This window comes from Marmota flaviventris, chromosome 1 (genome assembly GCF_047511675.1).
Source record: "Marmota flaviventris isolate mMarFla1 chromosome 1, mMarFla1.hap1, whole genome shotgun sequence".
NCBI classification, from domain to species: Eukaryota; Metazoa; Chordata; class Mammalia; order Rodentia; family Sciuridae; genus Marmota; species Marmota flaviventris.
The window spans coordinates 125510148-125523585 of NC_092498.1; the positions used below are offsets into that span (position 1 = coordinate 125510148).

Consider the following 13438-nt stretch of genomic DNA (forward strand, 5'->3'; position numbering starts at 1 on the left):
CGGAGAGTGGGGCAGCTCCTTGGCAGGACTTGACCCCAGGAGGCCCCTGGATTCCTGGCCTTCCTCCCTGCAGCGTGGCTGCATTTCTGTCTGCGAAGGCTAATGGAAGGGAAGCTGGGTACAGAACACCCTCTGGGCTGCTCTGCCAGCGGGTCAAATGAGGCTGCAGCTCGGCGTTTCAGGAAGCCCTGGCCTCTTGTGGACGCCGTCCTGGCCTCTGCTCCAAAGGGTCAGATCAGCCTTTAGTGTGAGTTCCACATTTTCAGTCATCACGTGTGATCTGAATCATCACGCACGTGTGTGTGCCTGTGTGTAACCTCCCCACTTTCTGCTGGTGCTGCCCTGAGTGTCCTTCGCTCCTGTGCTCTCCCCTGAGAGTCCCTGCACTTTCTCAGCGCAGCCCTGGATGATCAGGAACGAGGCCAAGGAGGGGACAGCAGCCATCCTCAACTCATCTCCCAGAAATTCCAGCCCAACCTGCTCCCCTCGAACTCTGTGGGCGCGTCCTGGGCCTCAGCTCTTGGCAGCTTTATTTACTGCAATTAAAATAAAATTTTGTCAGTTTTGAAAAGAAAAAAATGCACAGATGTGTGTCAGAATGAAGTGTGTGTGAGTCACTGCACATGGACAATCTGCTTCTTCCTGAGGCTGGTGTCTTGCTCTCACGCTGGAGTAATTGTGTTCCCCCAGAGGGGCTGTTGTAGGGACAAAGGAGGCAAGGCACCGAAGACGGCAGGAAGCAGGTTTATTTGGCTGCAGCCAGGTTCAGAGGGTACAGCCTTTGCTGTAATCAATCAATCCCCTGAACCTCAAGTTCAGGTAGTTTCAGAGTTTTATACCCAGCATGTAAGGGGAGGGGCTCAGAAGTTCACAGTCTGCAGAAGTTCACATAAAAGCAGCTTTTTCTTTCACTGTTCTGGGCAAGTTAACTCTTCAAGGACAACACCTGAGAAGGGGAGAGCATCTTCTCCCCTTTCTTTCCTCCCCCTGCCAGCTGTTACCATGGAGCCCAATTGTTTATCTTTAAAATGTAGACATCTCTGCGAAGCCCAGCTCAAGGCCAGAGGCCTTGTTTGCACATTTCTTCAAAGTACTATACTGGGTACATTTGTGAAAAACTAGTAACGGGTGTCCAGCACCTGGAGTGCTGGTATCTTCTTGGCCAGTGGCCAAGTAAAACAGGGTGACATGAAAATAGGAAGTTTATCTACATTGAACTCTTTTGCAGAGACTCTTGCTGACAGTCCTAAAATCAGCCATGGTGAAGATTTCTAGAGAGGCCCAGTTAAATCTTTTCTGTGGAGAAAGAGGGTCCACTACAGGGCTGTCAGGAGTAGCAAACAGAAACACAGCATGTCCAGCACACATGACTTTCAGATGGACAGCGGCTCTGTGTGCAACATCTGAAGATACTTTCACTATCCGGGCTGGCTGTTGTTCTCACAGTCACTTAGATGCCTGCCCTGTGTCTACCGGGCATCTCTGCCTTGAAAGGACCTTTCAGATGCCCAGAGACCTCTGTGTGTGTTAGGACTGGGCTGTGCGTCCTCCTAGTGTCTGGCAGAGTGAGGTCAAGGAGGCTGATGAGGGCCGGTCAGCTACAGGACAGCCCAGCGCAGCATCGCCTGCCGTGCTGATGTCCAGAGGCCCTGGCCAGGAGGGTCTGAGTTTCCTTAAGTTTCCATGCTTCTGGAGTCAGCTGGGGTCATGTGAAGACTCAGAGTTCACATCTGGGGCAGCCCAGCTGCCCTCACGCCCTCCCCTGTCTCAGACCAAAGAATGACTTAACTGGCCACAGGGCTTTCCCCGCCCTGCTGGGCTCCCCTGGGGGCTCCCCTGTGTGTGGCCACCTTGCCTGTGTTTATGTTTCTACTTGAACTTGAGACCTCAGCTTCCTGAGGCTGCAGATCCGGTTCCTGAGGAGCCCTGTCTCCCCAGTGCCTGGCACAAGTGTCTGTCACAAATGGCCCAAGTGAGCAGGACAGGGAAGTTCACGGCTTCCCCATGGGTGGCGAGCTCCTTGACTAGACCCGCTGCCCTGTGTTGGCACCTTTGGAAGCTGCTGTGCACATGGGCTCCCTGAGTCACTCGGGGTTGAGGACACGCTCTCTTCTGGAATATTTTCTACAATAAACTCAGTGTTTTAGAAGCGAATAAAGAACGGCGTGTATAAAGTGAACGTGTTCCACTCTACAATCGTGTGTGCGTGTGCGTGCATGCATTTGTATGCACACCCCTGGGGACCACACAACATTGTGGGTTGATATTCTTTGGGAGAAACGTGACTTAAAACACAAAAGACAACAAAAGGAACCTGATGCTTAAATGCCTTGTGAGGGTCTCCTGATGAGTCATCAAGGAGCCCGACCATCACGGTTGGTCCCTGGCCCTCTCTGTCTCAGGGTCCTCCCTGTGCTGAGCACGTGGGTGCTAGGGGACGGGCTCCCACATCACTGTAGCACAGGGGCGGTGTTCCAGCAAATTCCTTCCTTACTATGGAAGGAATTTGGTGATGAGAAGAAAACAAACTTAGGAACAAAGTGTCATTTGCTGCACACCCGAGTAGAAAGGCAATCCAGCCACCGCATGGACGCAGAGTTCCCTGCAGACGGGAGAACCTCCCGGAGTGGGGGCCTGATGGGCAATGGTCTAGAAGGGGAGGCCATATCCCTGCTGGAGACCTGAACCAGGGACAGCCTGGTGACCCCGAGGGCCAGGGCAGCAGTGCAGGAAGGTAGGGGTTGCACCTGGGGGTGGACAGAGGCCTGAACACAAGGCCAGGAACAGTGGAGCAGCATCCTGAGGCTGGGAAGGGAGGTGGCACAATCCTGGGCAGTGTGAGGCTGAGGGGGAAAACGTGAGTGCTGCCCCTCCTGACCTTCCTCCTGGTGCCCTGCACTGTCACTGTGAGTCCTTGTCTCCTGTTCTTTGCTTCTTGCTCTTCCAGGTGGACTGGCTTCAGTGTAAGGGTCACCTGGGAGCTGGAAGTGTCCATTGCCTAGTGGGGTCTCCTGGTCTCCATGGGCTTTCCCTTGCTCTCAGAGCTCTCTGGATGGGGCCGCCCTGCACTTCACCATATGCATCCCCATGGTGACCGGCATCCCCAAGAGACCCACTGCTGGAAACGGCTCCTGAGGGTCTGATGACACTGCTACCTGGGGACTGGATTCTGTCATGGTTTTAGGTTAGGCCTGGACTCATTCTGAGAGCTCAGGGTGGCCCTGCCACCTGCTGTCCTGCACCCTGCTCTGTCAGGGGGGCACATCAGCAGGAGCCTGACCTGCGTGGCCATCTGTTCCGTGTGGCTGGCTTACCCTCGATCCTGCTGGTTGCAATTCAGAGGTTGTTGGCACCTGGCATGTGGAATCCTCTCATTCCCCAGTGTCCATGGGATTGGTCACAGCTTGTGGGTGCTCCAGTCCCTAATATAACATGATGTGTCGGCTCAGAACCACATGCATTCTACTGGGCGCTTTATGTCTGCCCAGGTCCCTTGTCATGCCAGGCACGATGCCAGTGCTTCCGGAAGAGCCGTGAGCCCAGATATGCAGGGCATAGTGGCAAGAGGAGCCGTCCCTGCCTGTTTTGACCTGCACTGGTTGAGTCTGGAGCACACCCCGTGGATGCGAGGGCTCCCTCCCTTCCCAGCGGGGGCTCTCGTGTGGTCCAGTCAGCTCTGACCAAGACCAGGCAGCATGAGCAGGCTCACTGCTGCTCTGTCTCCGTGACTCCAAGCCCAGGGTGGCCAGACTTGGAAAATCAAAATCCAAGGTGCTCAGTGACTTTGAATTCCAGCAAAACAACCAGAGTTTGGTACTGAGTTTATGATAAGTGTGGACCCTGGAATATTTCTGTTTACTGGGAGTCTGATGGCAATGGGGTCCCAGGGTTCCCCTGAAAGCCCTGGCCGAGCAGTCTTCTGCCTGAGTCCCAGGTGATGCCTCAGAATTCTGGAGCCAGGATGGGTGGGCTGAAGCTCAGACGTGGACTTTTAGCTGTTGTCACGTTCCTGTGGTCATTCCCGTTGGGTCCACGCAGGGGGTAAGGTCCTGTGCGCAGATGGCCAGTGACTTAGTTACTCAGGGAAGAAGTGTATGCTCAGTCATGTCACATGGCTCCTATAAAACCTCTGTGAGGCCTCTGAGCTGCTCAAAAACCTGAACGCGCCACTTTCCTTCAGCTCCGCATTTACAGCCACGGTTGCACAATTGCACGTTATCATGTTTCTTGATGGTTGCTAATTGAGATTAACTGTGCATAGCTGCTTTTACCACTTGACACTCCACGCGTTTTTATGTGGCGTGCAGATGGTGTTCTTGGGTTCCGGCCGCCGCCCTGTGGGAGTCTGCTGCCGGGGACAGTCCCCTCAGCCGTTCCCGCGTGGTGCCGAGTGACGGCTGTTATTTCTGTAGCTTGGTAAAAACCGAGGGAATGAACGAGGGGAGTGGCACTGGGCATGCAGCATGTGGACGTTCTAAACATGGCGGTCGGATACCAGGCACAAAGAAGGACAGGCCGACTGTAGAACAAAGCTGCAGAGTTAGTGCCCCTCAAATGACATTCACAGTGACCTCTCCTTCCCGCTTTCCTGAATCAAGTCAGAGGACCTGACACTGTTGGCCTGGGACTGTGTCATTAGTAGCAAATTAACTTTGTGTCCTCAGTGTTAGGATTCGGACCCTCAGCAGGGAAGTTCACGGCCCTGGGGTTCATGTCTATGTCCACCTGCCTGTGATTTCGCCATTTGGCTTTGGCCGTTCCTACACTGAATGGCGAAGTTGGCAGGTAGCGGGTCCAGGTGGTCACGGTGGGAGGGTCAGGTGGGCTTTCACGTGGGGTGCTGTGTGATGGACAGAGGCCCTTTAGCAATCTCGCCACACAGGGACTCCTTAGTTCCCTGGCGGTTGGATTACATGGAGCCCCTGGGGGATAAAAGGATCAGGGATTCTGATCACAGTAATGCAGCGGGGAGGACAGCAAATACCGTCCTAATGGAAAATGTAATCTGCGCTTGGAAACTTAAAAAACATAATCTATTTGTGGACTCATTCATTCATTCGTTTGCTTATTAAACGTTTATTGAGTGCCTGATGTTTGCCGGGCCCTGTGCCGAGGACGCCCAGCGAGTACCATGGAGAGAAAGGCCCTGTGCCTGTGCCCCTCGCTGTGCGGGGCCCCATGTGTGTGGGAAGTCACCAGCAAGCATTAAGCTCTGACAGGGAAGTGTGGTCGCAGTGGGGACCAGGACCAGAGACACACAGTCTAGGAACGGGTTCCAGGCAGGGGGAAGTGGGCACAGGAGCATGGCCAGGGCAACGTGGGGCCCCAGAGAAGAGGCAGCCCAAAGCCTCCACCCAGCATATGGGTGGGATGTTCACCCTGTCCTCTCCTTTCACTAAAAGCATGCAGGGAGAGTTCAGTGGGAGTCTCACGAGTGACTTGCAGAAAGCTGAAGCGTGTCATCCTCCTGAGGGTGGATGTAGCTTCTTGCTGTAGCTGTGGTGTTCTGATTTCTGATAGAAACCCATCTTTACTAGGGTTCGGGCCAGTCCAGAATGCCTAGAGCTCAGCAGGGCACAAGCCTTGGTGGTGAAGTTGGGGCTCAGCCGCCCTGGGTTTGATGGACGTTGGACTGAGATTCCCCTGACGAGCTGGCCACATGGCTTCCAGGCTAGCAGTTAGCTTGGAGGCCCCTGGGCACCTCGCAGTGTCCGAGGTGCCCTGTAGCTTCAGTGTGGGGTCAGGCCTCGTGCCGTTGTCAAACCCAGACAAGCCAAGGGGGTCCATGACTTGCCTACAGCTGTGTGCAAAGCCGGGCACAGGCCCCTCTCCGAGTTCTCTGCTGTCCCCTGCTGCAGACTTGGGGTGTCTCCCTTGGCAGAGCATGTCCCCAAGGGCCTCTGAGACAGGTGGCATGGAGACCTTGGGCTGGGGTAGCTGTGGTACAGGTTGGCCAGAGGCAAGTTGGCACCCCCAGTGTGCGGCTGGCGGAGTTTCGCCTAGACATAAGCTTGGCAGAGCCAGTGATTTCCATTTCAAAAACTCGCTAAATCCGTTCTTTGTATATTATGTAATTTCTGTGTTTTTCTTACAAAATGTAAAGCAAACTATAAAAAATGGCATTTGGGATTTTTTTTTTTCTCATGGGGGAGGGATATGCTCAGTGAGGCAAAAAGAAAGAAGGGTTTTGTTCATTGATGACAGGTCATCTCCATGGGGTGTGGACCTCCTGGGAGGGAGACACTGTCCCTTGGACAGCTCTGGTGTCCCAGTTGGCCAGAGGGCATGGAGCGGGTGAGGTCAGGCATCTCATCTGCTTCTGAGCACTCCTTCCAAAGTACCCTCCCGCATTCTGCATTCCTCAGCTTCACCCAAGGACAGGACAGTGCCAAGGGGTGGTGATTGCCTCCATCTTAATTTATTTTCACCCTGGTCCTTCACCATTCCTCTTTACACGGTGTCCTTCATGTGGCCTGTATAAATGGTGGACATGAAGTGCCATCCGTGGGTAATGGATGTGGCCTACACCTGCCGTGGGAAACTTATTCCTGCTTCCATCTCAGCCATCTGGTGGTGCCACGGGGAGGGCTCTCTGCTGGCGATGTCACTGCCTTCCCGACCCTTGCTATCCACCCTTGTAACAAGAAGAGAGCAGGTTGCAGACCTGACCTCCTTGAGGCACTGTGACCCCCAGTTGAAATTTAAGAAGATCCTTTTGTTTGAACCTTGGTCAGCGGCATGCTCAGCTCCCGTGGGTGGCAAATGGCTGTGGTTTTCTGCTTACAGTAGAGACCTTCATTCCTTCTAACATGAATATGTAGGCGCCGCATGTATTGAGTAGCAAGTGGATAAGAAACGCTGGGTGAATAAATTGGCATAGACACAGGGCGGCCAGCTCTGGCGGGGGCGTGCAGGTCTGCAGGACGGGGGTGACTAACCCTAGGCTCCGGTTCCCTCCCAACAGTGACGGAAGGCCGAGGGATCCTGGAAAGCACCCAGAGGTTCTCGCTGCTGCCCACCTATCTGCCCGTGACCTACCACATCCACCACGCGGACGTCTCCTTCTTCCTGAAGGAGGCCAACCAGGACATCATGCGCAACTCCAGCCTGCAGTCCCGGGTGGAATCCTTCCTCGTCTACAAATCCAAGGGGCTGCCGGTGCTCAACGCCAGCTACGGGCCCTTCTCCATGGAGCAGGTGGTGCCCCAGGACCTGCTGCTGCCCTCCAACCCCTTCGGGTTCACCAGCAAGTTCTCCCTTAACTGGAAACTGAAGTCCTATATCCTGCGGGACAAGATCTACCTGAGCCGGCCCAAGGTGCAAATCCTCTTCTACATTGTGGGCAGAGACTGGGATGACCATCGGGCGGCCGAGAGGCTGCCCTGCCTACAGGTCTTCGCTTTCCGGGAGACCCGGGAGGTGAGGGGCAGCTGCCAGCTAGGCGGGGACCTGGGGCTGTGCGTGGCCGAGCTGGAGCTCCCGGCCAGCTGGTTCAGCCCCCCTACGGTGGTGGGGAGGCGGAAGCCCGCAGAGCAGCCCGAGGGGAGTCCTGTGGAGCTCTACTACACCGTGCAGCCAGGGGGCGACAGAGGGGACTGCACCCGAGAGGATTCCAGGAACAGCAATGGCGCTCGGACTGGCCACAGTGACATGGATGAGTCTGCGCCCCCCTTGCACAGGATTGGGAGTGTCTTCCTCTACCAGACCCACAGCTCCCCGGCCCTGAGGGAGCTGCGTTTGGACAGCAATGTGGCCGTTCACTACGTCCCAACCACGGTTCGACAAGGAGCTGTACTGACTTTCCCCATCTCCATTTCCAGAAACTCCACCGAGGACCGCTTCACGCTGAGGTAAGCTGGGTAGCCGCGTCCTCCGCCCAGTGCGGAGGTGGACACTGCTTTGGGGAGTCTGAGCAGTGTGTGTCTAAAGTGTAGCCCATCTGCAGGTCTGTACACGCTGTGTCCTGCTGGTAAAGCAGAGGCTGGTTTGATCTTTCTGGGTTGGCAATTGGGCTGTGAAAATACATAGTACAGCTTTCCCCGGCCACCCCCAGGCAGCCAGGGGATGCTGGTGTGAGACCCTGGCCTCCCCCTGAGGGTCCATCCACAAGCCAGCAGCCACCTCACCATCGGGTAGCTGAATGCCTCAGTTGAAATGAGGCCTCAGTGTAGTCGGAGAGGGTGGAGAAGACGGTGCTGCCAGCTCAGTCTCTTCCCAAAGCCGAGTTCTAAGTATACCATGGCTTCAACCTCGAGGCTGTCATTTCATCTTTCCCTGGAAATAGAGCTCAGTGTTCAAGAACTAAGAGGGCATGGCAAGGGGAGGAGGCATGGGGGAATTTCTGGCATATCTTATGTACATTGATACCCAGGATGAGGCTCTGAGCCTGGGCACTGTGGGCTTTAGAAAGTACCCTCCATCTCTCTCTCTGGACTGCGCTGCTTGCCGTGGACGGATTCCATTTCCATTAAAGAGTGTTGTTTTAAGTGTGGCTAGACTTGGCCAGAACAGCTATTTAGAGTGAGCGTCGGCCGCCTAAAGCCTCCGAACATTGCTGCAAAGCGCAGTGACCTGACCTGCCGAGCAGCACCATAAAGTGTGTGTTACGAACCCTGAAAATAGGAGCGCGGCTGCCTCCGAGACACATTTTATATGTGGGTTTTAAAAGTTCATCCAACATGGATCTATTTTCTCATCCCCCTCCATCTGGGCTGTGGAGTGGCTTCTTTCTTTATGTTCTGTTCAGTGGTGGGTGAGTTTAAGGAAACGAATCGCCACTTCTTCCTGCTCGTACCCTGCATGTTGAAGTGCAGTGGACTGTGAGCTAGTGTCAGGAACTGCTTTTTGATTTTAACTGCAGGGATAGACCCTGAAGAGCATTAGTATAATGACTGCATGTGGCTCAGCCTGGGAGGTAAGACCTCTGGCTCAGGCTGACCTGCATGTGGGGACTGGCCACAAGGACTTAGGGGGTGTGAGGACCTCTGGGGGGCTGAGGCTTCTTTGGGGATTCCTCTGTCCCTCTTTGGTGATGGAGTTGCAGCTGGTCACAGGCCCTGCCCTGGGCTGCTGGCCAGGTGTTTTGCTTTCCCAAGTTCAAGTGTAGCTTGATGATCTTTGCAGAACTACTGGTCTAGAGAGAAGTATAATAGAAAACCAAATGCTTTGTATAAAGGGAGCCCTGTCTTCCTCCATTCTGCTGCCCCTTCTGTCCTTCATGCTGGTTGTTGGGTCTAGGGGTGGCCTGCAGCCTGGAAGCTTTGGATTTCAGGAACTGCAGTCCTCCTCCAGGCTCTGTAGGAAACAGTTGTAAGTATACCTCTGCATTCACAGAGAGCTCTGTGTCCCAGCTTACTGCACAGTAAACACATCCCCTGGAGCCCAGAGGCTGCTTTGCCTTGGCAATCTAACAAAACCAAGAGAAATTCACTTTGCAGGGCCACCATCTAGGGGACCCGGACCTTTGCAATTTCAGAAACAAAGACATTTGAAGCTTCAGGGGCCCCACGTAGAGGTCACAGTTGCACAGTTCTGACTGTGGAGCCAAATTGTGGTGTTTCAGAGCTCAGGACTGTGGATGCATGGCAATGAGTCAGTTTCCATATGACAGACAAGTACCTCCCGAGGTGTGTTTAACTTGGTAAGAGGGTACCCTGTCTCCCACAGCACCTGCTGAATATTAAGATGCTCTAATTGTGAATGAATCTTCTCTGTCTATGGGACAGAGAGAGGTGAATTTGGACCTGACAATGCTATTAGCCTTTAGTTTGAATTCCAAAATTAGTAAATAATGCACCACCTATCTTTTTAGATGAAGTCAGTTTGGCACTAATTTAGCATAGCTTTCCAATGTTTAGGGCTAGTCGATCCCCTCCCCTGGCCCTCGGTTACAAACCACCCTGTGGGATCCCACTGAGTTCTTGCAACTGTTTTTTGTGGAATTGCAACCTGTGTATCCAGTGTCTGTGTGGATGATGGGGCTGACACGGTCCAGAGGGAGCTTTGTTAGGTCAGGTGTCAGTAGAACATCCATTGCCACTAGAGGATGGCTGAGTGGAGAGGGGACCAAGTCGAGTGCCACCCGCGAGAGGGGACCCGTCCACATTTCCGAATGTAGGGCTGATGGTGTGCGTGCACTTTGGACTCTGTTGACGATGACTGACCATCTCTGCACAGCTCCCCGGCTATTTGTGTGGCTGTGGCCTCAGGGGGGATGCATGACTGACACACAGAAGGCTGGCTTCTGTTCTAGGAACCACATTGTAAATAAAGGCAGTTTTTAAAAAGAATTGCTGTGTGTGTGTGTGTGTGTGTGTGTAAGAGAGAGAGAGAGAGAGAGAGAGTGTGTGTGTGTGTGCGTGTGTGTGTGAGTGTGTGTGTGTGTGTGTGTGTGTGTGTGTGTGTGTGTACGTGCCTGTCCCTTTGAGGATGAGAAGCCCTGGATGGGACTGCATGTCATCTAATAAAGTCTGTTCTACCCTTCCGCTCCTGTTCCTAAGCTGACATTCGCAGGGGAAAAGCAAAACGCTTTCATACCTTCGACATCTAAGGATCCCTTTTAATTTCGGAAAATGTTTTCCTTCTGGTAAACAACTGAGGCGTCCCACTGCCCTCAGCCCTTCTCCCACCTTCTCGCCGGCCATTCCCCCTCCATTTCCCTCCCCCAAGAGTGCGTGGTTCAGAAGCACCCAGATCCCTGAGCACACCTCTGTGGTTCTGGGGGATGGTGAGGACGGGGCTCTTTCTTTCCCGTCTACACCAGCCACCCCTCTGTTCCTTTTCCAACAGGGAGTCACTTTCAAAGGAGCTCTGGTCCTCAGATCTGAATGAGAGGCTGGAGCCAAACAGTTGCTTGGCATCAGCTTGGTTAACTAGCAGCCCAAAACCTCGGGTGTGAGACCTGGAGCCTGGGACACCAGACTGGGATGAGTAGGGCCTCTCTCAAGCCAGGGGCATCCTTAAGCTCATTGACTGAAGAATGGATGGAACCCTCACCCTTATGGAATGCATTTGCTTTGCTGAGGTCCTCATAGTTGTAAATGCTACATGCCCTGGAAGCTGTCGAGTGCCTTGAACCCACAACTGTGCTCAGATTTGAGACAGGGGGGTTTCCTCGCAAAGCTGAGCTGTGTGGAGTAGAGAGCAGGAAGGGCAGAAGGAGGGGGTTGGCAAGGGGGCAGTGAACCTGGGGTGGAGGAGGCTCAAAGGCTCTCTGGTGGACAGGTGGCTTTGCAGGAGACTTTGACGGAACTCACATGGTGGTCTGAGACTGAATCATGTGAGTGATGTGTCCTTGTGTCTGCTGACCCCAAACAGGATCTTATTCTGGCTCAGGTAAAATGAACCCTGGGGAACCAAGCCAGGGTTCTGATTTGAGGCCATAAATCCCACTCTGGCTAATTTAAGGGGGAAAAATGACTAAGGTGTTTATGGAATGAATACCACGTGTATCTGGGATTAACTAAAGTGGAGTTGGGCCCCACAGTGTGGGCGCTGGTTGCGGTTGAATGCGGGCCAGGTCCACAGCCTGTCACCCTGAGACATGGGCACCCTGAATCCTTGCAGCCGTCCCTGTCTTGCTGTACTCACTAGAGCCTGAGGAGTGGCCTCTGGCCCACACACCTGCTTTGGCCATGCCAGGTGGGAGAGGGACTGGCATGGCTTCCTGGAGAGGTGGCTTCCTAGGTACCTTGCACAAGGACACAGTCCAGGGGATGAGGCGCTGCCCTCTTGTGATTCTGGGGTGCTGTTTTGAAGAGGGGGATCCTGGGGTATCTCCGCCCCACAGGTGCCCTGTGATCTCTGGGTCGTGTGGGCTGGACATCCCTCTGGCTTCCAGCGGGGCCATGGGAGTCACTGGGTAGTGAGACAGGTCCGTCTACCCGTCTTTCCTCAGTGAATCCTTTGTTTTCAAGCATTTCTGGCTTCACAGAGGAACTGGGAAGTGGGACCGGAGTGTTCCCATGCGCCAGCAGGCAGGGCCTGTTCACATTTCACATGGGTAGTGAGGGACAATCGGTGCCCAGTGCTAGACATTACTGTCACTGAACCTGGGCCTTGTTCACATTGCCCTGGTTTCATTGATGGCCCATGTGCTCTTCGGGGTCTGGTCGGAGCTCTGGGTAGCACTTGGGCATCCTGGCTCCTGCATTCCTCTGGATTTGCCTGTTCTTAGACCTTCTTGGGTTTTGACGTCCTGGACAGTTTGGACACTTGTTGGTCAGGGGCTCTGGGATTGTCTCCCTCTGCGATTTGCCCAAGGTTCTTCTCATGGTCAGATGGGGAAGGGCTTTGGGGAGGAAGATCACAGTGGCTCAGGGTCACTTCTTCCAGAGCCTGCAGAGGACACCTAGGGCAGCAGGACCCGGCACTCACGCTGACCCGGTTGCCTGGCCAAGGCTGGCCCCCAGCCTCCCGGGCTGCCTGCTTTCTCTCTGCTTCCCATAGGGCTCTCTTTGGAAGGAAGTAGTTACAACCTCAGGCTTGCAGGAAGTGGCCTTGGGTCCTATCCTTGAGGGGGTCCTTCTGTGTAAGTCATTGTGGACAGCAGGTGACACTCCTAGACCTTACTCCCTGGTGTATTTATTCCTGAGGCTCTCATCCATTGAGGGCACCTGTGATCTCTGGGCCTAGGTCACACACTGGGCCGTGATCCATTGTTGTCTTGTGTAATTCTTTGCTCAGCTCTTCCCACTTGGCCATTAGGGCTGCCTCACTGGCTCCAGAGGGATGTGGGATAGAGGTAGCGAGAGGGGCTGCCTGCGCTGACCTTGCTGACCGGCATCCTCTGGGCCTGGTGGTCGGACGCCCCCTGCAGGCCTGCTTCTCCAACTATCCCATTGAGACAGTGCTCCTCGTTACTGGTTTGCTGGGGGCGGGGTGTTATCTTTTTTCTTTCTTTCTTTTTTTTTTTTTTTTGTCATTATTGTGGTTTAGCCGTGAGGTGTCCCCAAAAGCTCACGTGTGAGATGACGCAAGAAAGTTCAGAGGCGAGACAATTAGATTATGAAAGTTGTATCCCACTTGAGTGGATTAACTGGGTGGTAACTGTGGGCAGGTGGGATATGGCCATAGGAGGCAGGTCACTGGGGGGTGTGCCTTTGGGGTTTGTATTTTGACCCTGGTGACTGGAGTTCTCTCTGCTGCCTGGCTGCCATGTCCTGAGCTGCCTCCCTTCACCATGCCCTTCTGCCATGATGTTCTGCCACACCTCAGGCCCGGGCAGTGGTGTTGGCTGACCTTGGACTCAATCTGAGCTAAAATGAACTTCTCTTCCTCTACGTTGTTCTTCTCAGGTCTTTTGGTCACAGCAAGGAAACGCTCACTAAAAGAATCATAATTGCTCTTGGATTTTGTCTAGTTTTTGTTCTGTGCCAATGGAGATGTTCACACGTTTTCTCCCCTGGCCTGTGGACATGGTGACTCACCCTGATTAACT

General features: G+C 54.0%; 1 protein-coding gene across 1 annotated transcript in view; it reads left to right on the plus strand.

The window, feature by feature from the left end:
* Tmem132d (transmembrane protein 132D) overlaps positions 1-13438 on the plus strand; it is a 500207-nt gene that overhangs the window by 113301 nt on the left and 373468 nt on the right. The window contains exon 2 of the mRNA XM_027952047.2: positions 6965-7850. Within this exon, the coding sequence (XP_027807848.2) occupies positions 6965-7850 (886 nt within the window). The remainder of the gene's footprint in view (positions 1-6964; positions 7851-13438) is intronic.